A 27,918-nucleotide genomic window follows, 5' to 3' on the forward strand; every position below is an offset into this window, starting at 1 on the left:
GGATTAGTCTTCGGACTTTGAAACAGAGGGTCGTGGGTTCGAATCCCAGCCATGGCGTAATTTCCTTCGGCAAGAAACTGATCCACAATGTGCTGCACTCAACCCAGGTGAGGTAAATGGGTACCGGTAAGAAGTAATTCCTTAAAAAGCTGTGTGCGCTATGAACGCCTAGCTTAGCCGGGTAATATAGGAGCGCCTTGAGCACCTAACAAGGTGGATATGTGCGCAATATAAATACCCTATATTATTATTATTGTTGATGGTGTCGAAGGCCTTGGAGAAGTATAGAAACATGCCGACTAGATGTGAGCAATTATCGAAAGCGTGGGCCACTCTATCGAAAAAAATAATGCATGTTCTGTGTTATGTTTTTCTCAAAATCCAAACTGAAAGTTAGATAAATATTGTGAGAATTTAAAAGATCAATTGTTTTGATATAAACCATTAAAAGAAAGATTTTAGACAATGATGGTAATAAAGACATTGGGCGATAGTTACTGATACATAACTTGTCACCTTTTTGTACAATGGAATAACCTTGGCAATTTTCATGTTATCAGGGACTTGACCAGAGGTTAAGATATGTGTCAAGGGATTGACAATTTCAGATAATTATACCTTTTAAAATAAAGTTATTATATTATATTGCAGACAAATGCAAAACAAATGATAAAAAAAATTATATGATGCACACTTAAACCCAGCAGGACATGATTTGGTGAAGTAAAGACTCATACACATTAACAGAAAGTATTCTGTATTTTCATGTCAGGGGACCTTTAAATTTTTGAAAACACAATGGCAAATCATGAATGAGCATTTTGAAAGCTTGCATGAAAACAGCAAAAACTATGGAGTCAATGTATGTTAAGAGAATGCATTATTGTGACATAACCGGGTAAAGGCATGCAACAAAATACGGTTAGAAACATGCATCAAAGCATCAAGCAATGAATAATGATTAAAAAAAAACCCGGCATAAAATAGAATCTAGCCATGTTCATTCTAACCAGGGTAAGGTATTTACATTTGTACTAGGTACTTTAATGCTTATTAGAAAGGGCAAAATTGTAGCTAGTGTGAATATGGATGAGGTAAAAGCTTGCAAATAAGATAGCATATTCATACTACGAACCAAAGCACTATGCTATGAATAAAAGAACATCGCTCAACCAAAACTAAGCATGTAATTAGTGCCCATACCAACCAGTGTCAGGTGTTCACTTATTCAAAAAAAAGAAGGTACCTAAACATTGCTAAATGCATGCTTAGAGAAGGTGGTCATTGCTGCCATTTTGAGTATGAAGTTAAAAATGTGTTGTTATTTGATCCAGAAACTTCCGCACACATATTGACACTGACAGATACACGATCTCCACACACTCTATGTAGTATGTATTGAGGACACCAGAAAATGTGCATGGGATTATTAAAAAAAAAATTACCCCGGAAATTATTTTGGGTTATTCAAGAACAAAAGGTTTAACGTTCTAAAATGATAATTCGATGACTGATCAATTTTTTGTGAACATCGTGAAGACCTTCAAACCACTTCAATGATAGTGAACACTATAATAATGCAACATGGGTTTGCGAGGTCAGAAAAAAATCCACTTTTTAAAACATTGCAGTTAATTGAAAACGTAGCTCCCATTTGCACAAATTCACATATCAATTAGAGCATTGTTACTTGCAAATTACTCCTCTTCACGCTGCTTGCCCTAAGGAAATTTTTGCCTTTTATTATAATTTCCACAGATAATTTCTGTTACTTAGCTTCAATGATGTCCAGAAGGGTCATTATGTGATAATTATAATAATAATAATAATAACATATAACTGGGTATATTTACCCAGGGAAGCCACTTCGGTTTTGAAAACTGTTCTCCCAGCGGGCCCTGCTATTATTATCTTTGTTTGTTGAAAAGAAAATTACCTCTTCGTAAAGGCCTGGTCACACCGCCCGAGCGTTGTTGGAGCGGTCGTGGAGCGGTAGGGAGAGAGGGTCGAATTTCGACAACGCTCGTCACCGCTCACAAAATTGGGGGAAAAAAAAATCGAAAACATGGGCGTTGCCTTAGCGGTGCACCGCTAAAGCCAGCGTAGCTTTAGCGTTGGTTTAGCGGTGACTCGAGCGTTGATCGAGCGGAGTTCTGCGCATGCGGGCGTCGCACAGTGGGCCAGAATGAGTTTAAAGTGCGCCAAAATTATTTTCCGTGTTATATTTTTACTTTAACATGTAGATTAAGGGTAATTTTGGGCGTAGAATCGACTGAACGTCACTTTGATACCAAATTTTGATTGGCTGCTTAAAACCTATCTGTGAAAAGAAAAATTACGCTAAACAATGTGAAGTATATAAACTTTGTGTTATGTGTTACTTTAAGATTGATCAGAGTGAATGTTGGTTTATGCTTCTCACATGCCTAAAAATTGTGTATGAGATCCTGAAAATAATTTTATGGCATCAAAATGATCATTAGATTAAAAAATACTTTAAAATCTGAAAAATATTAACCGTGCTTTATCATGCTGTGTAGACTTGGTTAAAACGCAGAGTATATAACACAACGAATGTTTTACTATGATGAGGGTTTTTGGCTGAAATTATTCTACAAGTATCTCTGGAAGAGGGCTGGGTAGCCCTTATGCGTTATCAACCTTCATTTTGTTTACATTATGCCCGGAATTTCATGGAATGGAAGGGGAATCGTCCCCGCCGTGCAAAATTGCAAAAATGAACGGCAATGTACACCCCACACGGTGCGCTGCGATGACTGCACGGTATAAAAATGACCGTTTTTGAACAGGTTTTTGGGGGTGATGTCTCAAGTAAAATCGGCTCTAACATAAAAACGGGCAAAAACGGGCAGCTAAATTTGATATCGACTTAAAGCTTAGACACCGGGCGAAATGATCTTAAAATTTAAACGGAAATCCACGGAAATCAAAACGTTTTCATGTAAATGCAAAAAACATGGATTATCAGCCCATTTCGATTCCAAATGAGCTCCTTATTAATTTCTCCCCGTATTTATAGCCAAATTCTGGTACCGCTCCGACACCTCCATACCAACGCTAAAACCAAGGTTCATCACCGCAATGGATCGCTACTTTCAAGCCCAGCACCATTCCAGCAATCCCGTGTCCGCTCGGAAAACGCTTACAACCGCTCCACCAAAGTTTGTGAACCGTTTAATCACCGGCCTGGCAACGCTGGCGAAGCAGCGGTTGTCCAGCGTTCAAGATTTCTGCGTTGGCCTAGCGGACCCAAGCGTTCACGAACTTTCGTCTAGCTGTGCCAAACTTTGACTGGGCGTTGTTAGAGCGGTAGTCAACTTTGCTGGAGCGGAAAATTGCCCGCTCCTCACCGCTCGCAATATTTTGAGCAGCTCAAAACTTTCGGAGCGGTAGGAGGGACCATCAGCGGAGGCCGAGCGTATTCGGCGTTGCCTTAACGGAGGCCAACTTAAAACCGTTAAAGGACAAGTCCATCCCAACAAAACGTTTATTTGAATAAAAAGAGAAAAATCCAACAAGCATAACACTGAAAATTTGATTAAAATCGGATGTAAAATAGGAAAGTTATGACATTTTAAAGTTTCACTTAATTTCACAAAACAGTTATATGCACATCCTGGTCGGTATGCAAATGAGGAGACTGATGACGTCATCCACTCACTATTTCTATTGTATATTATTAAATGAATAATGAAGTATTCTAATTTCTTCCTCGTTGTCAAGTGAAACAAGTATTAATTCCTCCCTGAGCATATGGAATTAGCACTGTTTAATATTATATGGAACAGTCAAGTTGGTCCTTATTGTCAAATCTGTAAAAAATGAAATATTGTATAATTCAAACAATACAAAACAAAAGAAATAGTGAGTGGGGGACATCATCATCTGTCTGATTTCCATGTCAGTGATTTGACTGTGCATATCACTATTTTGTGAAAAATAAGCGAAAGTTTATAATGTCATAACTTTCTTATTTTACATCCGATTTTGATGAAATTTTCAACGTTATGCTAGTTTGATTTTTCTCTTTTTATTCAAATCAACATTTTCCTGGGGTGGACTTGACCTTTAAACGGTGGTGAACGGTGGCGAGCGGTGATGATTTTTTTCTCTCCGCTCCACGACCGCTCCAACAACGCTCGGGCGGTGTGACCAGGCCTTAATCGTATTAACGTCCTTACAGGAGGTTCAACCACACAAGTCATGTGCACCACCCTATCCTCAGGGCCCTGGGAACGATATTTTTTAGTGGGGTTTTTGACATGGGGGGGGGGGGGCACAATTGAGTTTTCCATTGTTCCTGTATATACACACACATGCAAGGGCACCCACCCATGACAATCACTTCTTAGCTTTACTCTTATAAAAGAATACAGATGAATAAAATAGTGCGAGCGCGAGCAATTTTTTTATTTCATGTATTTTGTCCCGAAAATTTAACATTTTGAGCAATGTTTGTGATCCTGGACAAGATGATTACTGCGAGCGCGATCAGCACGAGCAGAATTTTTAATATACGTTCTGGCCTGTTCGAAAAGGAGTCTGTTATATGACTGTTTGCAGTTACCCATAAAGACGATACATATTTCAACAATCAAATAATGCGAGCGCGAAGTGCGCACTGAAATTTTTGATATTCCGAACTAAAAACTGGACAATTCTTAAAATGTTGCCGTTTTACGTGTTTTAACCACTTCTTTTCATATATTTTACAAGTAATCTTGATGGGACAAAAATCACGTTGAAATCGTTTTAGGAATAGTAGTCAAGGGTTTATGTTTAAACAGTATAAAATTGAAATATTATAACAGAAAACTCACAAAGTCTGATTGAAACCCCCCTCCCCTAAAAAAAAATGCGTACCTACACTGCAGTTTGGTACGGGATGAATTCGTGCCGCAAGTTTTGAGATAGATGTAGTATAGATATAAGCTTTAGGCTTATGTACATGATGTTAGGGTACCGGGACCGGTAATTTGATGGTGCTGATTCATTCGTGGCAACGTTAACGTTGCGCATGCGTCCTCCGACATTGTACATTATAGTCAATAGAATCAAACGTAGAAAACTGCTCTACAATCATTGCTAAGCTTTGTGTTACAGGGGGTTACAGGCCCTACAGATCGGCTTTTCGTGTGCAAAAATTCTTTCACGCGACACCCGCACCATACATGCATGTACATTACGACTGATAGTCAAAATCGTATAGATTATGACATATGGATAAGAAAGTGGTTTTTCAAACAAATCGAGTACATATTGAGGAAAGAGTTACTGAATTAAGGCTTAGATATAGATCATTAGAGTCCATCGAATCGATATTGCATTTAATGTGGATTATTGGTGGATCACTGGCAATTGATTCCATGGTTCAGATCACCTCTCCAGCCGAAACCATTTCGCATGCGTTGATATGTACACGGTATAGGCAATAGGCCTTAACATATTATATACGTCTGAATACAAGCCAAATTTGCGGGGTTTTTTTCTTTTGCTTACTCCTCCTACACAAACGATATGCCTCTAGCACACAATGTAATGGGCATTACGTTTTACTTTCCCCAGAAATGGGGGATTAGATTCAAATTCCCGGGGGACCACTTTCATTGATAAGTGGATACCAGGCGCGACCATGGGGTTTCGAAAATCACCCTAAACAAGGGAGGCAAGTCTTTTCCAGATTATGAAAATGCATCTCTTAACAAGTATTTAGCTTGTAAAAGTATTGGAAATATATCCCCCTTTTCAGTATTTTAAACATTCTTTTTGACACCCTTATAGCGTTACATAGGCCTATACGTAACGTACAACGTACTTGCCCACTCTTTCCCTTTTTACGCGTGGTCGCGCCTGGTATCCACGCTTCAATGGAAGTGGGCCTCCCGGGCGGCCTCTCGAGCTCTGGGCGGAATCAAATGTGGCTCTGAAAAGTCGTCCTAAATCGGATATATCGCTGTTACCATGTAGCAACCAGAATTTTGCACACGGAACGCAGATTGAATGTTTCCGTTTCAGATGCGAAACGAAAAAAAAATCTCATGTCACACAATTTGCATTGCAGGACAGAGTTTTACGACCATGATGACGGTCCCAAAAGTCTCTTCCAAAATCAACTACCGTTGTAAATAAGCGTTCGCGAACGAAAGATCGGGAATATTCCGAAGACGCAAGTCATGAATATTCCTATTTGCGTCCGGAAATGCGGTGGGAAAAATCATTTTGCGTCCCGGTCCACCAACTTTCGAAAATGACTTCCAATCTGCCTATTGTGATCAAGAATTCATTTCTTGATATCAATAATTCATTTCTTGATTTAAGAATTCATTTCTTGATATCAAGAAATCGAATTTTTGGTATCGAGACATCAAATTCTTGACATAAAAAAATGAATTCTTGATGTCAAGTAATACGATAAAATGTTAAAACGGCTTGCCATACGGCCGGCACTGCATGGAGTCTGGACAAACGATATATTTGCAAGTTTCGTCCCGTCCGAATCTTAAGACGATGTGCTGTTCCGGTCCACCAACTTTCGAAAATGACTTCCAATCTGTGTATTGTGATGCTGTTTCTTGGCACTCATACAGACTGCGGGGTACCAAGGGCAGGGGGTGGGTGGGTATTTCCGCCCCCGCCTCCAGTTTGATGCTGCACACTCCCAGATATTGGAAAGAAATACGGGAGTATCCTCCCTTGCCCCCAAATTTTCTTTTGCTCTCCAATTGCCCTTCCCCATTCCCTGTGCCGCCCCTGAACATAAAAAAAAAACAGGCGAGGCAAAACTTATCTACAGATAAAGGTAAATATATGCTGAAAAAATTGCTATTACATCCAAATAATATTTGATTATGTTTTCTTCCATGGATCCGTCGCATGCAGGCTTTTAACGTTTACATTCGACTTTAAACTCAAACCCTGTAAATGTATATTGTTCCAGCTAGATAAATCGACCTCAGGACAATATCGTTGTATCATCCTATGTCTGTTCATGTACATGCACTTTTGCATTAATTGTAGCGTTACTGCACATTTTGGAGACAAAATATTTTGTTACGAAATATTGTAGGCACACCATATAAAACCTCGCACACAAAACACCCACACCCGCCTGTGCCCAACACGGCCACACCAAACCGTAAAGCCGAATTGCTCACTATATACACACACACACACCATTTCCCACTATTATATTGACCAACATACTGGGTGGAAGAGAGGTTTATTAAACATCTACTGGAAAACTACACATACCTTGCTCTCATACGTCACCAACGGCTTGTTATAATCAATCATTTCATACTTGCTTCAGTGAAAATCCCCCCGTCATGAATTCGCCTTCTTTGAGGGATCGTGAAACCTCCATCAATGTTTTTTATACCTTATTTTACTGATTTTATTAAAACCAATTTACCGTCATGGTGAACCCTCAAACTGATTGACATCCACTTAAAACACATTAACATACTCTAAATATATCATCACTAGTATTTATTATGAAAAAAAAGTTGGATAGCATAACCTATTGACCTAATTTTTTTGTCCCCATCTCCATATTGTTCCATCAAATATGTCAAATAGCTTACTGAATAAATGATAATTGCTTTCTAAAAACATTTCAGATAAAATCTGTTGGTACATATGTGTTGTACGCAAATTATAAAATAATATTTCAAGTTAAAACGAACAAAAATGCGAAAGAAAATATACGAATAAAAATACTGCTATAATGACAAAAACTGCCAGATCATGTAGATATGCCCCATGATAATCATAAAAAAGAATTATATTTATAATTAGGAAAAAAGAGCATTCCCCGCTTTATTAATTTAAGGAACTTTACACATACTGATACTAGAAATATGTTTCATTCAGTAATAATCGATTATTCAGTCTCCGATATACACATATCAACAAAATGGATAAATCCCTGTAATTGCACTTTTCATTGAAACTGTACACAAATTCTATCAACAATTTCTTCCACAAAATTATTTTTGACAATTTTCATATTCAAGCAAAATCTACCTACACCATAGGTATGGATTCATAGAATGTAATACAAAGTTTTAACTTTCTAATTCACAGTAAATTCAGAAGTAACAATAATAACATTAATAATTGGGATTTGTGTAGCGCCATCTATCTAGAAACAATCTATTCCGAGGCGCATTGTTATTGTTATTACCCCAGTTTTAGCTCGAGCTGCCTTTCAGCTCTCGTGCATTCAAGGAATTAATCCTGCCGGGTACCCATTCACCGGCTCACTTGGGATGAGTGCAGCACAGTGTGGATGAATTTCTTGCTGAAGGAAAACACCCCATGGCTATGATACTCATTTAGAATATATATTAAAGCAAGCTCTCCTTCATTTAAAACAAAAAATTCACTTTCACTTATTTATGGAGTTATACTGTTGTTATCACAAGGTTGTTGGACAAGTGGCCGGTGCAAAGATAGTCTTATTACTAAATCCTATTATAGCTTTGATGAATAGAACATACCAGAATTGTAAGAACTTGAATTACAAACCATGGCAATTGATGGCAGGCATTAGTAATAATACATCAAATTTGAATAATCAGCAACACGTGATCAGTGCACAAATACAAAAGCAAACCAGTCGAAATGATTTGTAGGAAAAGTCATCATTTGCCAGCTTTGACCAGCGACGCGAATACGCTGTCTTCTTTTTCAAGGAGTGCGTTCGGTGAGTCGAACTCGACGACGCGACCGTCACTAAGAGTAAGAATGTTATCAGAGTCCAAGATCGTGCCTACCCGATGCTAAAAGATGAAAGAAATGATAAAGATGGAGCTTATTTATTACTGGTGTTAAATAGTAGACTATATTCGGGATTCATCGATAATAACAATTATAACAATTATGATAAAGGAGAACAATAGTTACCCGTTTTATAAAGAGTTAGAACTGAATACACTTGCAGTATGTAATATGCCTATCGCCAATATACATAGATTCCAAACGAAAGGGCAGAAAGGCATCTATCAAAAGTGGTAAATACATGGCTACTTTTTAACACTAGAAAATAAAACAAAACGTCGTCCAGAAGACGTTATAGGCACTCTGACCATGGACCTAATAGTAGGTCCATAGTCTGACATACGTCTGATCTTGACAGCGAATTGACCGTGGAAAACAAACTTGGTTATGAAATTTACTTGTATACGCATTAACTAAAATAAAATCAAACTATTTTTTACCGCGATTGTGATGACAGTCCTATCTTGGAATACATCAGCTACAACGTCTTGTAAGATGCGATCCTGATGTCAAAGAAAACGTAAAAATCATTTAAAAAGTAGAGATAAATACCTTCCTCATCAGTGACGTAACGGGCCAAAACTTTGAGGGAGTCAGATATGGCGTATCGGGCAAAATTTCAAATAAGTTGTGAGCAAATGAAGCGAGCAAGCCAGCAAATATTTCTAATTTTTTTATTACAAAAATCAAATTTTGTGATAGATTTTGACAAAATATTCAGAAGATAATATTACATTTCACCCTTCTCTCTTTCCTTTTCTTTATTTTTCTCTTTTTTTTTTTTTGGGGGGGGGAAGCGCCCCAAGCACCCAATCTTCTACGCCCCTGTTACTAATTCAAAGAACAGCTTCAACCATTACTCATACTTTATACGATTCCCCCCATTGATGTATATATTTTCTTGTGTATGCACCACTAATAGGAAGATAATCCATTTTATAAGAAATGTCCATGTTTTCCACCCAATAATTTATAAGATATAAATGGTAAAAACGGTCTTGTTCGAGGGTTACACCGGGAATAACTTACAGTTTCTTGATCAATTGAAGCAGTAGCTTCATCCATGACCAAAATGGTCGAGTTACGGAGGAAGGCCCGGGCTAAGCAGAAGAGCTGTCGCTGACCTACGCTAAAATTCTCTCCACCCTCCGTCACGATGTAATCTGGTCAAAAGTAATTAAAAAAACACTTTTAGCAATAGTTATCCAAAAAGTAAGTTTTCCAATGCTCCTTTTTTGTCTCATTCGTGGACACAGCAAGTGTGCCGTAGCAGTGGCCGTAGGTTTTAAAATGTTTTATTTCCAATATTGTTTTTTTTTTAAATCACATTCACTCTGAGCATCCAATATCAGAATATCCTGGGAAGGAAAGCACGCACTAACTGATGGACAAAACAATTATTTTTATAATTTTTTTTTACCCAATCCTCCTTCCAATGGTGAAACGACTTCTTTGAGTTGAGCTATCTCTAAAGCCTTCCAAAGTTCATCATCGGTCTTCACACCAGCTGGGTCTATGTTATGCCTGGAAAAGGGAGAGGATCAAACTCTTGTAATCGTGTTAACTAATTGCCTACCGGTACGGGATGGTACCTTTTAAAAGTTTAAATCACTGTAAAAAAAAAAAATATTGGGTAAAATTTTTTCCACCACAGGGGTAATTATGTGTCCAACCAATTTGGGGGAAGTATTTTACCCAATGCGGGAAGCATATTGTCCAGTAAGGTTAAAAAATAAGCAGCAATCACTTTAGAATGGGCAACATTTTCATCACACTGGATAAATGAAATGCCCAAAAGAAATGCTGAATGTTGTAGGTCTATGGTTGGACACATAATTACACTCATGGAGCATTTTTACTCAATTTGATAATGATATGCGATGTGGTGAGTGTTACCATTGGTTAAGCGAGAGCTAAAGAGGCCGAAATTTGCAAATCTCTTTAATAAGTGTACAGAAGGACTCACAAGAAAGCTGTAAATAAAGATTAAATAACAACAGCACACAGAAAAGATGAAATCAGCGTTAAATCTGAAATCCCACACTACTTATGATTTATTTGAACTGCCAATAATAAAAAGCGACATAGAAAAAGAACAAACAGTTTCATTCATTGTTTTTATAGGTGTGTAAATATGAAAGAACACACGTTTTGGAACGATTAATGTTCTATAGAGACGTACAAGTGCTGTAACCTGATAGTAACAAAAAAGAGGACTACATCTTGGATGATGGAGAGTATTTGACGAAGAGTGACGACAGGAATCGATGAAATATCTACCCCACCAATCAGAATGGGATTCGAACTTTGAACCTACGACCCTCTGAGGTCACCAACCACTATACCATATTTACGTGATAGTGCCAGAAGAGAGAGTGATAAGAGGAACCGAACTCCATTAATCAGAATATGTTCGAACTTTGAACCAACAACCCGCTGAGTTCACCGACCACTATACTAAATTGTACTTAGTGATAGTACCAGCAAAGATAACTGCATCGTGTGGGACGATGGACTGTCTTTGACGAAGAGTGACGAGAGGAGTCGATGAATTATCTACCCCATCAATCAGAATGGGGTTCGAACTTTGAACCTACGACCCCCTGAGGTCACCAACCACTATACCATTGCATGTACCTGATAGTACTAGTAATCTTGGAGTATGACGGACAGTCTTTGACGAAGAGTGATGAGAGGAACAGATGAACCCTATCAATCAGAATGGGGTTCGAACTTTGAACCTACGACCCCCTGAGTTCACCAACCACTACACCATTGTATTTACCTGATAGTACCAGTAAAGAGGACTGCATCTTGTGGGATGATGGACAGTCTTTGACGGAGAGTGATGAGAGGAACAGATGCAATATCGACCCCATCAACCATGATTCGTCCTGTCATATTAAACAAAACATCGAGGTAACTAGTCTCTAAATCCAAACGTGATTTGGAACATTAAAAAAAAATCAATTTAAAAAACCGTGGTAATACAAATTTTCCCTGAAGAAATGGGTTCTAACTTGCATTGGCGCTTTCATTATTCATCTGGTAGGGGCATTTCTCAAGAAAAAAAAAACAAGAGGGTAGGGCTATCACTACTCATGGCGATCATTTTCTAGTGCAAATCTTTTGACCAGCAAAACCAAACCAAATAAACCAAACCAAAAAATGAAAATAACGAAGGAATGCACTTTGGAACCGTGATTTGTTTGTTGGTCTTCGTCAGGCATTAGGGAAGAAACTTTGCTGAGTCTAGCATGATTAACCTTCCCTATTCCCCCAAAGCGTCAAATTCCAAATGCCAATTCGTCAAATCACCGTTTCGTCTAATAACCAGTTGGTCCAAGGGCCATTTGGTCCATGAATAAAAATAAAAAGGATATTAGACCAACTGGTCATGAAGCGAAATTAGACGAACTGGTTATTATACGAGTGATGATTCAATTAAAGTTCAAACAATATAATTATCAACAAATTATACATGATTATAATTTTATGAAACTAAGAGCGAATGTCATCTAATCAACATAACATTCAGTACGGTACTATTATTGCGATGTTACCTTTGAAAGTATCGATGATCCGGAAGAGAGATAAGGTCAACGATGACTTTCCGCTTCCGGTTCGTCCACAGATCCCCAACTACAATGATGAATATGGATCATAATCATAGTCAATTATCACAAACAAAATCCACATGGAATTCAAAATACATTTCATAAATTGTTCTTCGTGATGTCATATTCATATTTGATAGAAATGATGTATATTATCATTGCCAAGTAATTTATCATTTGGTGTTTATATTTTGTGCTTGTTGACTTTTATAGAGCATATAAAAACCATCCCCTATTTTTCTATCGTTGATTGAACACCATATACCACTATCATGTCTCATTCCATTTTAAATCACTACATATTCTGTTTCTCTCTATTCCTTTTTATTTTCTTTCTCATATCTAACAGTTTGAAGAAAAAAAAAATCAGATTTCATTCGCACAATGCAAAAACTGAATAGGTCAATTAACTTTGAGACGTGAATCCAAACATGTCTACCTTGTGCTTTTGTTTTCATTAATCTTTATTTTCATTTATTGGTTAATAAAATGAAAACGATTGAAATTTGCACAGGAAGTAGCGGGATTTGTTAATATTTGGAATAATTCTTCCCTAATTTTTTTTTTTTTAGAAAATGGATATTTGATTTGATTGGATTGGAGGGGGATTCGAACCTTCTGCCCCGGGGGTATGGTGACCGAGACGTCATGTAAAACAGGATCGAGCTCCCCGGCATAGCGTACACTGATATTATCAAGAACTATTTCACCCTTCTGGGGCCACTCCGGTGGGGGCTCCATTCCTGAAATTAAAATGGATTTGGAAAAAAGTCGCATTACGAGAGATTGGAAATTCTTGTGCTGCATGGCTCAGGGTACATCATTATTGATTGATTTATTTACAATATGTTCATTGTTCTATTCATTCATTCACTCACTAACCCACCCACTCAGTCACTTATTAATTAATTCAAATATTCATTCATTCACTCAACCACCCATCCACCCAATCACTCACTCACTTATACATTCATTCATTCGTTCATTCATTCATGCACTCTCTCACTCACTCACTCACTCACTCACTCACTCACTCACTCACTCACTCACTCATTCATTCATTCATTCATTCATTCATTCATTCATTCATTCATTCATTCGTTCAATGAAACATCATATGCCTCCCTTTTCTTTTTCTAGTAGTATTATTGTATTCAATCAATGTAAAAAAATACAACGCACGACATAATGCTTCCAGTATCTTATCACATATTGAAGAATCAAGTTACACAAATTTATTCGTACTATTAGGGATGACCGTAAAAAGATCGTACACTGACATCGTCTTACCGTCGTACTCTTCGTTGGGTACTTCAGTGTAGTATCGGATCCTTTCCATCGCGTTCATCTGAAGTTCCAAATCAGCACATCCTCTGACAACCATGTTCATGTAGATGGAAATCTAAGTGAGATAAGAGAAAGCAAATTTCGGGATAGATAACTTAAAGTTAATTTACTCCTATTTTGCTAAACGACAGACTTGCTATCATTGTAGCCGCGATAAACTTAATAATAATAATAGACCTTTATATAATAATATAACTTTTTTTAATAGACCTTTAATAATAATAGAACTTTTTTTACTTGCACGGTGCACATTCACTTTTAATGTATATAAGTGAAATTTCAAATTACTTCACCATGGCACCTCGCACTGATACACAGAATGTTTTCATCCCGGGATAGCTTTGAAGCTGCTGAAAGGGATTATTCTTCAAGGTTCAAGGTTCTTCAAGGTTCAAGACCTTATGCTTTAACATCATCACGTCGCCATCTCAGCGGCAAAAGCCTTTGCCTTGCAAGCGTTGGTAATCTGCAGTTTGTACATCTCTCCCCTGGCAACTCCGTTTAACGCGTATGCCTATATCCTCTGAGGGAGGGCGCTCTGAGAGTATGACATCACAAGAATAATCCCGAATGTCTCACCTCTAATGAGTATGTGATTGCAAGGCCAACCAAACTCGCTGCCACATCGAGATAGAGAGCCCCCAAGAGTGCACTGAGACTGGCAATAAGAACAACGACAGCTCCTAGATAGTCCTGCAAAGCAAAACAAAGTCAGACATTTACTCGGCATACAACAGAGTGTCTTGCCTATCTCTTCTATACTTAACTTGGTGATGGACAAACTTAGGAATCAAATTTCGATTATTATCCTTGATAGATGAGACCTTTTTATGAGATGATAAAATCATGATCATACCTAGAACACTTACCTAGGGGTACTTAGGGAAGATTCTGAAACCAGACACATTATACCAATTGGAACACACGTTTGTACAGAATATATATTTATCATTTATTGTAAGTAAAAAAAAACCACCCAAAACACAAAACATTACATTGTAACGAATGCTACAATTTTCGGGGGGGGGGGGGGGGGGTGGGGGCCGGAATTATACTCACTAGTCGAATTGCTAACCATCTGTTTGCTGTGTACAAATACACCAATGCTGTGTTGTTTTTGTCTATTTTCACCAGAATGTCTTTAAAGAACCTCTTTTCATCCCTGCATATAAAAGATGAAATGACAGAAGGAAGAGAGAATAAAATTCTTTATAATTAGTTTCAAATACCTGGAAAATCCTTCTCCTTCTTCTAGTAGCAGTGATGGTAGAAGTATTAGCAGCAGCAGCAGTAGTAGTAGTAGTAGTAGTAGTAGTAAAAGTAGTAGCAGTAGCAGTAGTAGCAGTAGTAGTAGTAGTAGTAGCAGTAGAAGTAGTAGTAGTAGTAGTAGTAGTAGTAGTAGTAGTAGTAGCAGAAGAAGTAGTAGTAGTATTAGCAGCAGCAGCAGCAGCAGTAGTAGTAGTAGTAGTAGTAGTAGTAGTAGTAGTAGTAGTAGTAGTAGTAGTAGTAGTAGTAGTAGTATTAGCACTGTACTAGTAGTAGTAGTAGCAGCAGCAGCAGCAGCAGCAGCAGCAGCAGCAGTAGTAGTAGTAGAAGTAGTAGTAGTAGTAGTAGTAGTAGTAGTAGTAGTAGTAGTGGTGGTGGTGGTGGTGGTAGTAGTAGTAGTAGTAGTAGTAGTAGTAGTAGTAGTAGTAGTAGTAGTAGTAGTAGTAGTAGTGACAATAGTAATAGTAGCAGTGACAGTAGTAGAAGTGAAAGTAGTTGTATTAGCAGTAGTAGTGGTAATAACAATGACAGTAGCAGTGGTAGCATTGTTGTTATTTATATACCATAATCATCAGTTTCATAACTAGTTATTATTGTCAAAATTATTACTACTAGTATCCTTTCTATCAATATTATCATTCAAATCAATAATCATTTTCATTTATTTGATATTACACCATCGTTGTTACCGATAAGCCCTGATAATTGGCAAACCGCCAAGGGTTTCCGAAAAATGCGCAAATACTGGAGATCTGGTGACGCTTTCCAACCGTTGCAACATTCTGAAAGGGAAAACAAAGATATCAAAATTAACAATCGCCGAAGACAGCATAAAACTTTCCACTAGTATAAATAGGAAAAAATGTAAAATAGGATCAAGAAATCGGTTGACTTTTGATGGATTTGAAGGGATGCTAATTTGACTTGCGAATTATGTTGACCGACTAATATCACAGTTCGTCAGTTATTCTCTTATTATCCCCTTCATATAATTTCATTGAAATAAGAGTTATAACGTCTAGAAATACAAATTTTTGGTGCAATTATTTGAAGAGGATAATAAGAGAATAACCGACGAACGTCACGGAGTTGGTCTACAAAATTCGCCAGTCAAAGTAGCATGGTTCCCTTCCAATCCGTCAACAGTCAATCGATTTAATCATTGATCCTATTTTACAATTTTTTCTAGATTCCCCAAAATTTGTTTGTTTTTTTTTGCTCTTATTTCATATCATACTGGTATTAGGTTAGAAATTCTTTGCAAGCGTATTTTAGAGACAGTAGGACTCTGTCAATGAGAAAAAAAAATCCCATCTCTCTACAATCATTCTTTTCACTAGTCTGCATGCAAAGACTAAAAATTGATACTTTCACCAATCATACTATGTCTAGAGTGAAGACTAGACGGCAAATTGGTAGAGCAAGCCACAGTAAGGGCTCATAGTAAATGTAGTCTCACTACCTCAGACTCTTCATTATCTACCATGCGAATGGCGAAAACCAAAGGTCTGTGTCTGCAGACTATTCCCCCTCCCACTTTTCGTTGCTGGTTCCCTCCGAATCTTTTGTCAAAATTGTTGTTGATTTATATTTATTAAACCGGAAGTCATACCTGGATGTTGCGACGAAATAGACCAGAATGCACATGAAGATAAAGCCGATGGGGACGAGGAATATGACGAAGTAGTAATTGACAATGGCATTAACGATAAAGGAAGCGATCACAGCGACAAGTGTGTTGAGAAGCATGTTGCAGGAGTGTATCAATCGCTGTAAACAATAAGATTTCATGATAACAATGGACATCGAGGTTTCCTACATGTACAATTAATAAAACACTACCCAAATGTACTGCTGCACCCTAACTATAGGGTATTGTAGTTCAGAACTCGCGTTCTTTAGCAAGGTTTTTATGTATATTTGCCTCTCTCTACCCATGTAGGAAGGAATTCTTTTATTGCTCGTGCACTCAATCAGTGTATAGCCGCGTACTGAAGATTGGGTAGGGTAATACTGTGCATTGGTTTGAAAATATTGTACTTTAACAAGTGGTATTTTTACTACTTCGAAAAGTCTGGATGGCGGGTCTTACTCTCGCCTTTAAAAAAGTGGGTTGTGGTAGATTATCAAATCTCAGCCGTGGCGTAGAAATACACCTGGTCTAAAACACTCCCGGACCTTATCATTAATCGTTTTTACAATTTCTTCATGCTTATGACAAATAAGTAAAATGTCGGCAAGTCAATTACAGAATTCTCATATGTTATAAGAGTAGCGTTTTAACTTTTCATTGATGACATGATGAGCCCCATCTTATGATGTTACTCTTAAGGGACCAAGTCTAGTAATAGCGAGTTTTCGCAATTATTGTAATGGGGACGGATTCTTAAACACAGTAAATATATTGAAATTGCCTTTCAAATCACAATGTAAAGCTGAGAAGGTCTTTGTCGAAAATTGGTGAACCGGGACTGCGGATCGTCTTAAAATTCTGAGCTGACAAAAAAAAAATGCAACTATGCCTTTTGTCGAGGGTCACGGACATCACTGCTGTTATGATTCACCGATTTTTGACAAAGACTGCTTTATCATGAACTGATTTTTGCCAATAGATTCTCTACGTTCAAGAAAGCGTCTGTGTAGTGTTGCGAAAACTCCCTATTACTCGGCCGGGGTTCGAACGTCCCACAACCCCCGTTCATCATGTGGCGGGTTCTTTTTCACCGAGTAACCCAATTACACCTTATTTTATATACTCACCTGATCAATCCATTGTGTGTCACTCGAGAGTCGATTGAGAATGCGTCCAACGGGAGTGGTATCAAAGAATCTTTTAAAAGTATGAAGAAAATAATTGTTCCATACGCGTTTTGCAAATTTAGATTTGTATTTCAAAGAAAGACTTAATTCAATACTTCACAAATCATAACATCAAATGCAAAATGCATGTAACACATAACATACCATGTATAGATTTTTTTTAGTATGTTCTATGTGCCTCGATTCACAGCAAGATCGACAATAAACTTAATTTGTTGCATATTCATAGTGCGTTCAAACTCGTGCTGATATGTTTATTCATGTAAAAAGTGATGAAAACGATAAATGACCTTTTAAGCATCTAGTTGAATATTTAAATACTGAGCATTTAACAAGTTACTGTATTTCAAAGTAGTGATGCTACTAGTAATAAACAAGCAACCAACCAAATAATACACTGTTAACAAACAGTGTATGAAGTCGAAAATACACCATCACTTTGTGATATCAAATCAATAGTAAAAATAGTAAAAGTGCTACATAATGAGGTGGAAAAAGTAGATATGAATAAGATAATGCATATTATATAATTCATATTTATTTCATTTCCAACAGGAAATAAGAGAAATACTATGACTTTGTATATAGTATATAATCATACAAACAATTTAGCTCGATATACATGTATGTACATGATATATTCTTATGCAGGGAACCTACATTTTAAGGGAAAATGCAAAGTTTTTTTCTTTCATTTTTTCCCCTTCCACAGGGTTCTTTATTTTCAAAAAGCATAGTTACATTGTATAAACATTTACAATTTTTCAGACAAACAGTAAATAAACATGGTATATACATAATTCATAATACATAGACATGTAGTCAAACTGACTTATTATACAATCAAGTTGTCACAGCCAAAGCAAATTTGGCAAGAAAAATGGGATCTGATACATATATCTAAGAAATAAACACTGGTAATAATTATGTTTAATGTGACAGATTGCCAGCTTGTAACGAAAAAGTTTCTGAAATGAAATAATTTCTTTCTGAACTTATTTGCTCTGACATTTGTTTCATAAATATATTTTTCCATTTCATAATAAAGTTTTAAAGCCGACATAATTGAAAATGCAAAGTTAATCCAAATTTATGCTGATTTCACTCATTCCCACCAAAGTACAAAACACTTTTTTTGTTGACATTGATCGGATATCAATAATTTCATATTCATGTGTTTACTAACCTCATTGGAATTCCTATGATATTTTGCAGGAGAGCAAAGTGTATCGCTCTTGCTGCCAACAATGCACCGACACAGCTGAATATATTTGACAGGACTGAGCCGAAGACAGTAGATACCGAGAAACCAGCATAACCTGTCAAATAGTAACTCGTGGATTTGGCGTCCTGTAAAAAAAAATAATAATAAAACGTCACTTTCATGAATGTTTGCTCTGAATTAACTTGTTTGAAATAAAGATAATCTTACAGCTAAAAGAACAATGCAAGGCCAACAACCTTGAGGAAAAACGTGGTCCACTATTTAGCTGATTAAGGACAGATTGAAAGATCTTTGCAGTCAAATAAAATATCAATATAGTCATACCTATATATATTTGTTCTTGGTTATACTTTTAAATTTGAGTCTTATTTTAGTTTTGAGGTGATTTTGAAAATACGTTATAAATAGTAGTGTCAGATGTGGCTGCATTTTTTTTGTTTAATTAGAAGATAAATAATAAATAATACGTACCCCAGTGATATTGAGACCCGCCTCGGACCAGTCAGAGAGCCAGAAGTTTGTCGAGACTTGAAGACCAGCTCGAAGGGCGACGCAACCGAGCATCAGACATGCGATCCAGTAACCCATAGCTCGGAAGTAGTACAGGTACATCTTGTAAGACACCGAGCCTTTCTCCTTCTCCTCCTCCTCGATTAAACGTCCCGTTTTCTCATCTAGGAGAATGATTGCGCAGGTAGTTGGTTAACCGAAAACACCAAGTTCCCAAAATGTCAGGATTCGTGGAGTAATCGTAATAATCGTGGAGTGATCGTAATGATCGTATCAGAATGTATAAGATCGTGTCAGATCAATGGAGGCAATTGTATTGATCGTAGGAATAGTTTGAATGATTGAAATGTTATTGCGATCAGTTTTGCCTAGTTCCCACTGTCACTATTTGCTCCACGTTCAAACGGCCTACCTAATCGTGGAGTAATCGTAGTGATCAGATCGTATCATATCATATCGTATCAGATTAGTCGTGGTAATCGTGTTGATCGTAGAAAATTTTTGAATGGTTCAAAAAAAATTCGCGATCAGTTACGAAAAGCCAATCGTGGCTTTCGCAAGGGATGGCACGACATTGGGGACGACGTGTTTCAGTTTCAGTTTTATTTTTTCTCATTTCCAACAAAACAGTAGACAAAATCCATCATAAATACAGTTATAACAATTGAAATGTAATAAAGAAACATATAACAGAATATATATATATTCATCTAAATTATACATTTGAAACTTAATATGGATCATGAAATATTTGTGGCTTAAAATAACATGCTGGAAATGGAGAGGTCCACTGTGAAGCTGTGCTTGTAAATCGTGGACCCCTCAAATCAAATTATTCATTGATATTAAATTACATAATTAAAATAATGATAGTGGCCAAAAGAGGGGAAGAAAAATGTGAAATAAACAATAACATAATGCACGAAATGAGTAATTTACGAAGAATAACGAGAAGATACGATGAGGAGAACATATCTGCATGTGGACTAAAATAAGAAAATGTTTCACAGGTGATGTATAACGAGTATGAAGTAAACGCGCAAAGGAAACGGATCAAAGGTTATGCCTGGTTGAGAAGTGGTGACGAGTTCTTCGGATACCAACAATAATAACAATGACAGTAATAATAGAGACAATAATAATGTTAATGATATTGATAATCACAATAATAATAGTAATCATGATACTAATAACAAAAATAATCATGATAATAGTGATAATATTGACAATAAAAGAAGGGACACTCTAAGGGACGTGTATTACCTAGTTCCCACTGTCACGATTTGCTCCACGATTCAAACGGCGTATTTAATCGTGGAGTAATCGTAGTGATTATATCAGATCCTATCAAATCAGTCGTGGCAATCGTATTGATCGTAGAAATATTTTGAATGGTTAAAAAATGTTCGCGATCAGTTATACGAGAGTCCAATCGTGGCTTTCGCAACGGATCGCACGACATTGGGAACGAGGTATAATGACTGATGCTAAAGTCACATTAGAATAACGACCCCAGACCCACCAAGGTTATTATGTTATTTCGAATGATATAGGTCTACTTTCGGTTGGTTTAGAGATTCGTTGATGTGACTGTACTCTGCAGCATTTTAGAATCCTCTTGATAGACAATTCATATCATCATTCATAACAAGGGCGGATCTAGGATTTTCTAAAGGGTGGGGGCATTTTTATACAGGATAAATTTGACAAGCTAACATAAGGGGGGGGGGGTCCTCACCTGCGTATGCATGACATATTTCGATACAAATATTTTGTGTGTGTGTCTCTCAAGGGGAAGGGGGAGGGGGGCACGTGCCGGATATGCTCCTACCTGGATCCGCCAGTGATTCAAAGCTTTCAGTCTGACGTCACAAAGGTACGCGATACCAGGGAGCGTTTCATGAAAGGACTTGTCGGACGTTTTATCCGACAAGTCCCATTTTATCCGACAGTTACCATAGGAACAGTGCCTCTCTGCCAATCAAAATCATGGAAAGATGTCAGATCTGACAACTTGTCGGATGAAAATATTGATGAAACGCTCCCCAGCTGACCTGCTTACCCTATCTACATGTATACCCCTCCCTATACACCTGTATCTATAACAATTTCTGCCACACCAGACTTTTGGCCGAAAAAAATATCATTCGGTAAAAAAATAAATCATCAATAAAACACAATGGGGAAGGTGGTGTTTTGTTTGATGCCATGTTGTGCTCAGTGCTGCCCTACGACCATCAAGTGTCATCATACGCCCTAGAATTATTGACATGTTTAATTTAACATCGTTTTAGTTAATGAGGTGTGTAGACATACGTACCTCCTCTTTCAACAGACCCATCCTTTCCAATCGACATCTGTCTTGAGATCTGTTTCTTGAGTGCTCGTCTTTCGTTTAGCACAGTCTCGGACTCGGCCCCCGACCCTTCGGCCTCCGATTCGGTCACTTCTTTGATGGCTCTCTCGGACTCTGTCATGATGGATGGGTCAGCCTCGGCGATTTCCTCTGGGGTACCCTGACAACTGATGCGGCCATCCTTCATGACGATGATCTAGAACAAACAGAACCGTAAAGAATATCCACATCAGATACATCGGAAGTGATAGGCGTTGTGTTGTGTGCCTATAATCTCGCTTTAGGACCACCGTTTGAGGTTACGAACTGATCCTGATTCAAGCCCTGGATGAGCAAAGTCTTTCTTTTTGGATAATGACCTTTGTTAGAGGTATATTCCAGACAAACACCTGTCAAAATTAATCATATTTGATTGATGTGCATATTTGTAACCCTCATATACATAATGGAAACATTTTCAGGTTAAAGAAGACAAACTTGGAAACCAAAGTTTGAAAGTGAGAAGGAGAAGTTTGAGCCGAATCATCGCGTTTCTCGATGTGCAACCTGGTCAATTGTAGGCGAAGAACGTATTTGAATGATTTAGGATAACTGGAAGTCAACCAAAATGATTTTGCTACCAGGTTCATTTCTTACTTTATCTGCTTCCGGTAGATACTGGAGCTGATGGGTAACCAGTATGACCGTCTTCTTCTGCTTCATCAGGAGGCCTTGGATTCCTTTCTCAAACAGATGGGAACCAACGTGCATATCAAGGGCAGAGAGAGGATCATCCTGGCGGAAAAGAAATGACATTCGTTGCTGTAATTGATGGTAGGGTGCTAATTCAAACTGATTGTCTAGAAAACACAGGTTAAATTGAAGTTGATGAAAGGGCCATTAGAATCAATCAAAACAAGAAACTTTCATTATTCCGTTGCTTTAAGTCAATTCGATCCTCCCCTTTTCCGGAAGTATTAATCATTATTCCAATTAACGCATTCTTGGTTAATATGGAATTGAGTAAGATTAAACAAATTATGTTTCATTCTGAGGTGCTTTCATTGCTTCAACTTGAAGGATTGTCAGCATTGATCGAACAATCCATCATCTTCACTGATTAACATGTTGCTTTGGAATTACACCAGCTGGTTTTATTATGTGACCACACCCAATGTGTTAAGATTACACTTACAAGTTAGATCATAACACAGAATAGTATTGGTGTGTTAACCAAAATTTGTTAAGATAACACTGATGGTGTTTCTGAGGCCCGCTCTGAACAATCGTGGCGTAGTTTCAACTCTTGACACTGTGGGTTGGGTACCTACCAATATGATGACATCTCTGTCCGAATAAAGACATCGGCTCACACTGACCCGTTGCTTCTGTCCTCCGCTTAGGTTGATCCCTTTCTCACCAATCTCTGTCATGTCTTTACCCGGTAACATGTCTATGTCAGGCTGCAGAGCGCATGCTTGGATTACTTTGCGGTATCTGAAAGCAGATTTAATCATCAGTAGATCTTGAAACATTATGGTACTTGAAGAACGGATAATGAAGTTTTATAGGATGGAAACCTACCATTGAAAATTACTTCAGCTTGTCCGTAATATTCATGACGTAAGTGGAATCACTTCAGGGTTCACTCTGAAGAAAGCAATACAACTGAAAACTACAACATGGGTAGAACATGCAAGGCTCTCACTCTCTCATCAATCTCACAAGTCAAACTCCATAAGCGTCTGCTACAAAGTGGAACAAAAATTTAAAGATTTTTTAAACTGTTCCTTCGATTTTCTTGCTGGGAATATTTTTTAGTATAAGTTGTTAAAAAAAGTTCGTATTCCAACAACCGATTGAAATGATGCACCAGAACGGCGGTCAAATATGACTCTGTTGCTTCTACTCACTTGCTAGAAGACATTTCTTCTCCAAATAAGACGTTGTCTTTAAGTGTAGCGTTGACCAGCCATGCCTTTTGAGGGGCATATGCAATGGAACTCGTCTTCCTAAAAAAAAAATCAGGAAAACATTTACTTCTCTTCGATGAATAACTGTACTTTAGACAATATCACAATGCTATTTGACAGTAGTATATTCTAGTCGAATAGTATAGAGGATTTGGTAATTGATATATGGTTAGAAACAATAAGGGTCCTGATGTGAGGCCAACCGTTTAGAAGATCATAAAGATGCAACCTGTAAGAAGTACTTGTATCACTTTGCTTAAGAAGTCGTAAGTCTAATGGTTGATATCATGGTATTGCGACTTGTTAAGTAGCCATTTATGTTCAACATTATCAATTCCTTGCAAAGTCTTGTGAAATGATCTCGGTAAATTCCCTATCTTCTCTTGTGGAATCTTCCATTTATATTACAAAACTACGTTTTAGACAATTGTCGAGATGGCCATTCCTTGACTGCAGATAATATTGCAAACAAAACGTATGATTAGCATGGATGTAAATTAACCTACCCGTTGTGCTTCAGGGTTCCAGAGAGCGTTGTCATTTCATTCAACATGGCACTGAGAAGGGATGACTTTCCGCATCCAACTGCTCCGATAACCATTGTCAATTTGCCTTTGTGAGGATAATAAAGATATATCAGGCATGGTGAAGATCACCCAATACACGCACGAAATGAACAAGAGCAACGTCAAGCTTTGAAATGTTACATGTAGCGAGGTACAAGTCAGAATAGTAAATGAATATCAAATAATGCGATGAGGTTTCTGCAAATGCATGGGCTAATATTTTCTTTTTTGTAACGTCATATCACGAATAAAAATATATTCATATTCAGATACTTATGAATATTTGACTTCTTTCATATTTTTTTTTCACCCAATCGCTAATAATTACCCCCTCCTCAAAGTGGATCGTGCACCTTTAACACATTAATATGTAAAGTATGAACATGAGATCAATAGACCTGGGGCCGTTTCATAAAGCTGTTCGTAAGTTAAGAGCGACTTTAAGAACGACTGGTGATCTTGTGGTAAATAATGTTCACTAATTTATGTTCATTGGTGATTATCTACGTGCGTAAGAAAGGATTACCAGTCGTTCTTAAAGTCGCTCTTAACTTACGAACAGCTTTATGAAACATCCACCTGGATTAATGTGACTGAATTTGCGCTGATGTATGTGTTGTCAATGATCCCTTGATTCTGGTAGGTATTAAATATTGTATGAATATTATCAATTAACCAGTTAATGTGTTTTCAATTACCTTTTGGTATTTCGACGTTGATATCGGACAATATAGCTTCAGTAGAGTCCGGATCCCAAGTGAAGCTCCCATCCGAGATCTGCAACCATAAAATCAGAACATCAACTATACACATAATACAGAACAATTGTTTCTCATACAGACACAGTGCCGTTTAACAATCAAGAAGTTTATACAAGGGAAAGAATGCATTAATTTGTACAGCTCGTAATACCTTTATCCCAAGGGGGAAAGATATTTTGGTTTATTGAATATCTTTTTATCTGTATAGGTTGCTATGTTTATATTGGCGGTCGGGGCCTATATAATTATTGTAAACGTATTTGACCATGATCATCAATACGTCAATTGGATGTCGTAGCCTATGGTGGAAACGGATTTTTACATCGACTAAGAGAATGTTTGAAATTTAAAATTTTTAACATATTTTAAATTAAGTGCAGGAAATGAGAATTTTTAAAGTGTATCATGGAATGTCGAAGATTTAAACCCGAACACTGTTGCCTCAATGTAGGATGGCAGCAATTTTTGTTTTTAACTTCGAAATTAGTATTCACCTGAGAATAAAAGTTAGTATAATTTTGAATTCATTGCTCTGATGTGAAATATTGAAATCACTGGCGATACTTCATTCAGGATGTGATGTAAAAGTAATTGTTTTGCTAGGGAATCATTATTGATTCAATTCCCGAACTTAGTCTGTAATAGATATTTGTGTTAAAAACGGGATACTTCTCAAACCTTTATTGCGATGTCATCATGGACACCTCCGCTACTAGTAAATGACGTATCTCCGTTTTTGATTGGATTGGTGGATCCGTAGGAAAGAGATCCTCTTGGCGATCCATTAGCTCCTAATAATGGAGTCTTATCGGGGAGTTCATGGGCTTCATCTGTCTTTTTACGGTGCCGACTGTTCTTCCTGTGTCGGGAATGCTTGATCGTCACCGCAAGATCCTTGAATAGACAATTTAAACGTTTTGAATCGTGTAAAGGATACTACTTCTTGTTAAAAATAATTTTTATCATGTTTACTGCAATGTCATAGTTGCATTGGCGACATCAACTCCAGACGGACAAAATCTATTAAGTTATTTTGGAGAAAAAAATACTATCGGTCTGTTTGGAGAGGGGAATCGGTTTGTTGGTGTGATTGTAGATTAAGTCAAAAGTGACTCACTGGGACACTTTTTTTACCATTCATGATGTCATTTTCCGCAATGGTTACTACCATCGAAACGTTGATTTTAATAGGTTGATAAGTGATTAATGAAGAATTCCCGTTAATACGTTTTCTACTAAAGATTTCAAGATCTGATACGCTGACAAAACTGGGACATCTTCCCAATTTGATTTATGCAAATTGAAAACAGTAATATTCAAACATGATAATTATATATATATAAAAACTTAATTGGAAATTGGGTTAGGATTCGATTTTCTTCCGGATCCATGTTTGCTTACGTCGTCGTGTGTGCTCGACGCGCTCTCCGCACTATCTGTCACGTCATCATATTCATCTTCCAATTCCTTGAGCAGGTCGCTGATCTCCCCATCGGCGCCTTCGACCTCGGGTGCGAGGAGGTACTTCTTGAGGCGTCCCGTACTCACGATCCAGTTGACGAGGAGATTGATGACGAAGGGGAACATGAAGAGAGGACCGGCCATCTGATTGAAGAGCGAGAGGGTGGTGAAGGCGACGTCGGGCGTCAGGACCTTGCCCGTGATCGGCTCGTACGTTCCGAAAGACTGTAAGGATCAGCAAGAATCGGTAAAGTAAAATATGCTCTTTCCAGTTTTCATTTGGAATACATGACCCAATAACTACTCGTAACGTTAGAAATGGCTTTAAGAATTTTGATATAAGAATAGTAATTCTCAGTTTTTCATTTCAAGGTCGGCATTTTAACTTAACTGGCAACGCTGATGATCATTATTTAAACTAGGAGAACCATGATGAATTAGTAAAACAGAGAGACGATGGATGTGTGTCTTTTATATTTGACGGAATTATTACCGATATGTTTCTGTTTCTGTTTATGGTAACTCCCGCAGGAACTCGGCAGGACAGCGTTTTGCTGGTAAATGCCAAGCTGGTATATAACCAATTACCTAGGAAACATTTACGTCTAGGTTAATCAGTCATAGTGGCTGACCTTATAGACGACAGGTATTACTCTCGGGCCTACTTTAGTGGAGACAATGGCAGTGTGTGGATTCGAACTCACAACCCTGCGATTACGAGTCCAATGCTCTATAACCACTGGACCACACCACACGAGCCGTGATCAGAAGGGAGTATTATAATAAGATCAGAAAGAATAATATATCAATCAAATACTCACCACAAGGGTTACAATGATTGGAGTCGCATTGTTGATGATAACTGTATAGAAGAAAACATTTGTTGAAAATAAACAAAAGGTGGAAAACAAGGCAGAATATAGAGTAAGGATGAGTAATCATAATCAAGAGTAAATTCATACATGTTTTTGTTCAAACCAATCATAAAAACGTATTCTTAAGTTAGAAAGATTGGAAAAAGACTTGGATTTTGCTGCCCAACAGTATTCGAAGGCAATGTTATACATGAACGTAGTATACACGCTATTCCACTTGCTCCCTTCAAGGTAAGAAATACATTAAAAAAAACATAATCAATTAAAGAAACCCACAGGTAATACTAAAAAGAATAAAGTCTCAAATCAACTAATTCAGCAATTTATATAGTAACATGCTTCTTCATTTAATTGATATTC

The 27,918-nt window shown here is 37.5% G+C and overlaps 1 protein-coding gene across 1 annotated transcript in view; it reads right to left on the minus strand.

The window, feature by feature from the left end:
• Positions 1 to 7,488: 7,488 nt before the first annotated feature.
• The window catches only part of LOC129257814 (ATP-binding cassette sub-family C member 9-like), a 43,779-nt gene continuing 23,349 nt past the window's right edge, over positions 7,489 to 27,918 (minus strand). Inside the window, exons 11-34 of the mRNA XM_064096387.1 lie at positions 27,505 to 27,545; positions 26,624 to 26,908; positions 25,901 to 26,116; positions 25,160 to 25,238; positions 24,402 to 24,507; positions 23,836 to 23,934; positions 23,254 to 23,419; positions 22,580 to 22,717; positions 21,908 to 22,139; positions 19,549 to 19,751; positions 19,039 to 19,202; positions 17,793 to 17,862; positions 16,645 to 16,802; positions 15,722 to 15,814; positions 14,826 to 14,928; positions 14,346 to 14,459; positions 13,710 to 13,821; positions 13,035 to 13,162; positions 12,366 to 12,444; positions 11,588 to 11,696; positions 10,223 to 10,326; positions 9,832 to 9,965; positions 9,243 to 9,305; positions 7,489 to 8,804 (exon numbers count right to left, since the gene is read on the minus strand). Of these exons, the coding sequence (XP_063952457.1) occupies positions 8,667 to 8,804; positions 9,243 to 9,305; positions 9,832 to 9,965; positions 10,223 to 10,326; positions 11,588 to 11,696; positions 12,366 to 12,444; positions 13,035 to 13,162; positions 13,710 to 13,821; positions 14,346 to 14,459; positions 14,826 to 14,928; positions 15,722 to 15,814; positions 16,645 to 16,802; positions 17,793 to 17,862; positions 19,039 to 19,202; positions 19,549 to 19,751; positions 21,908 to 22,139; positions 22,580 to 22,717; positions 23,254 to 23,419; positions 23,836 to 23,934; positions 24,402 to 24,507; positions 25,160 to 25,238; positions 25,901 to 26,116; positions 26,624 to 26,908; positions 27,505 to 27,545 (3,134 nt within the window). The 3' untranslated portion in view covers positions 7,489 to 8,666. The remainder of the gene's footprint in view (positions 8,805 to 9,242; positions 9,306 to 9,831; positions 9,966 to 10,222; positions 10,327 to 11,587; positions 11,697 to 12,365; positions 12,445 to 13,034; positions 13,163 to 13,709; positions 13,822 to 14,345; positions 14,460 to 14,825; positions 14,929 to 15,721; positions 15,815 to 16,644; positions 16,803 to 17,792; positions 17,863 to 19,038; positions 19,203 to 19,548; positions 19,752 to 21,907; positions 22,140 to 22,579; positions 22,718 to 23,253; positions 23,420 to 23,835; positions 23,935 to 24,401; positions 24,508 to 25,159; positions 25,239 to 25,900; positions 26,117 to 26,623; positions 26,909 to 27,504; positions 27,546 to 27,918) is intronic.

Source organism: Lytechinus pictus, chromosome 3 (assembly GCF_037042905.1).
Source record: "Lytechinus pictus isolate F3 Inbred chromosome 3, Lp3.0, whole genome shotgun sequence".
Lineage (NCBI taxonomy): Eukaryota > Metazoa > Echinodermata > Echinoidea > Temnopleuroida > Toxopneustidae > Lytechinus > Lytechinus pictus.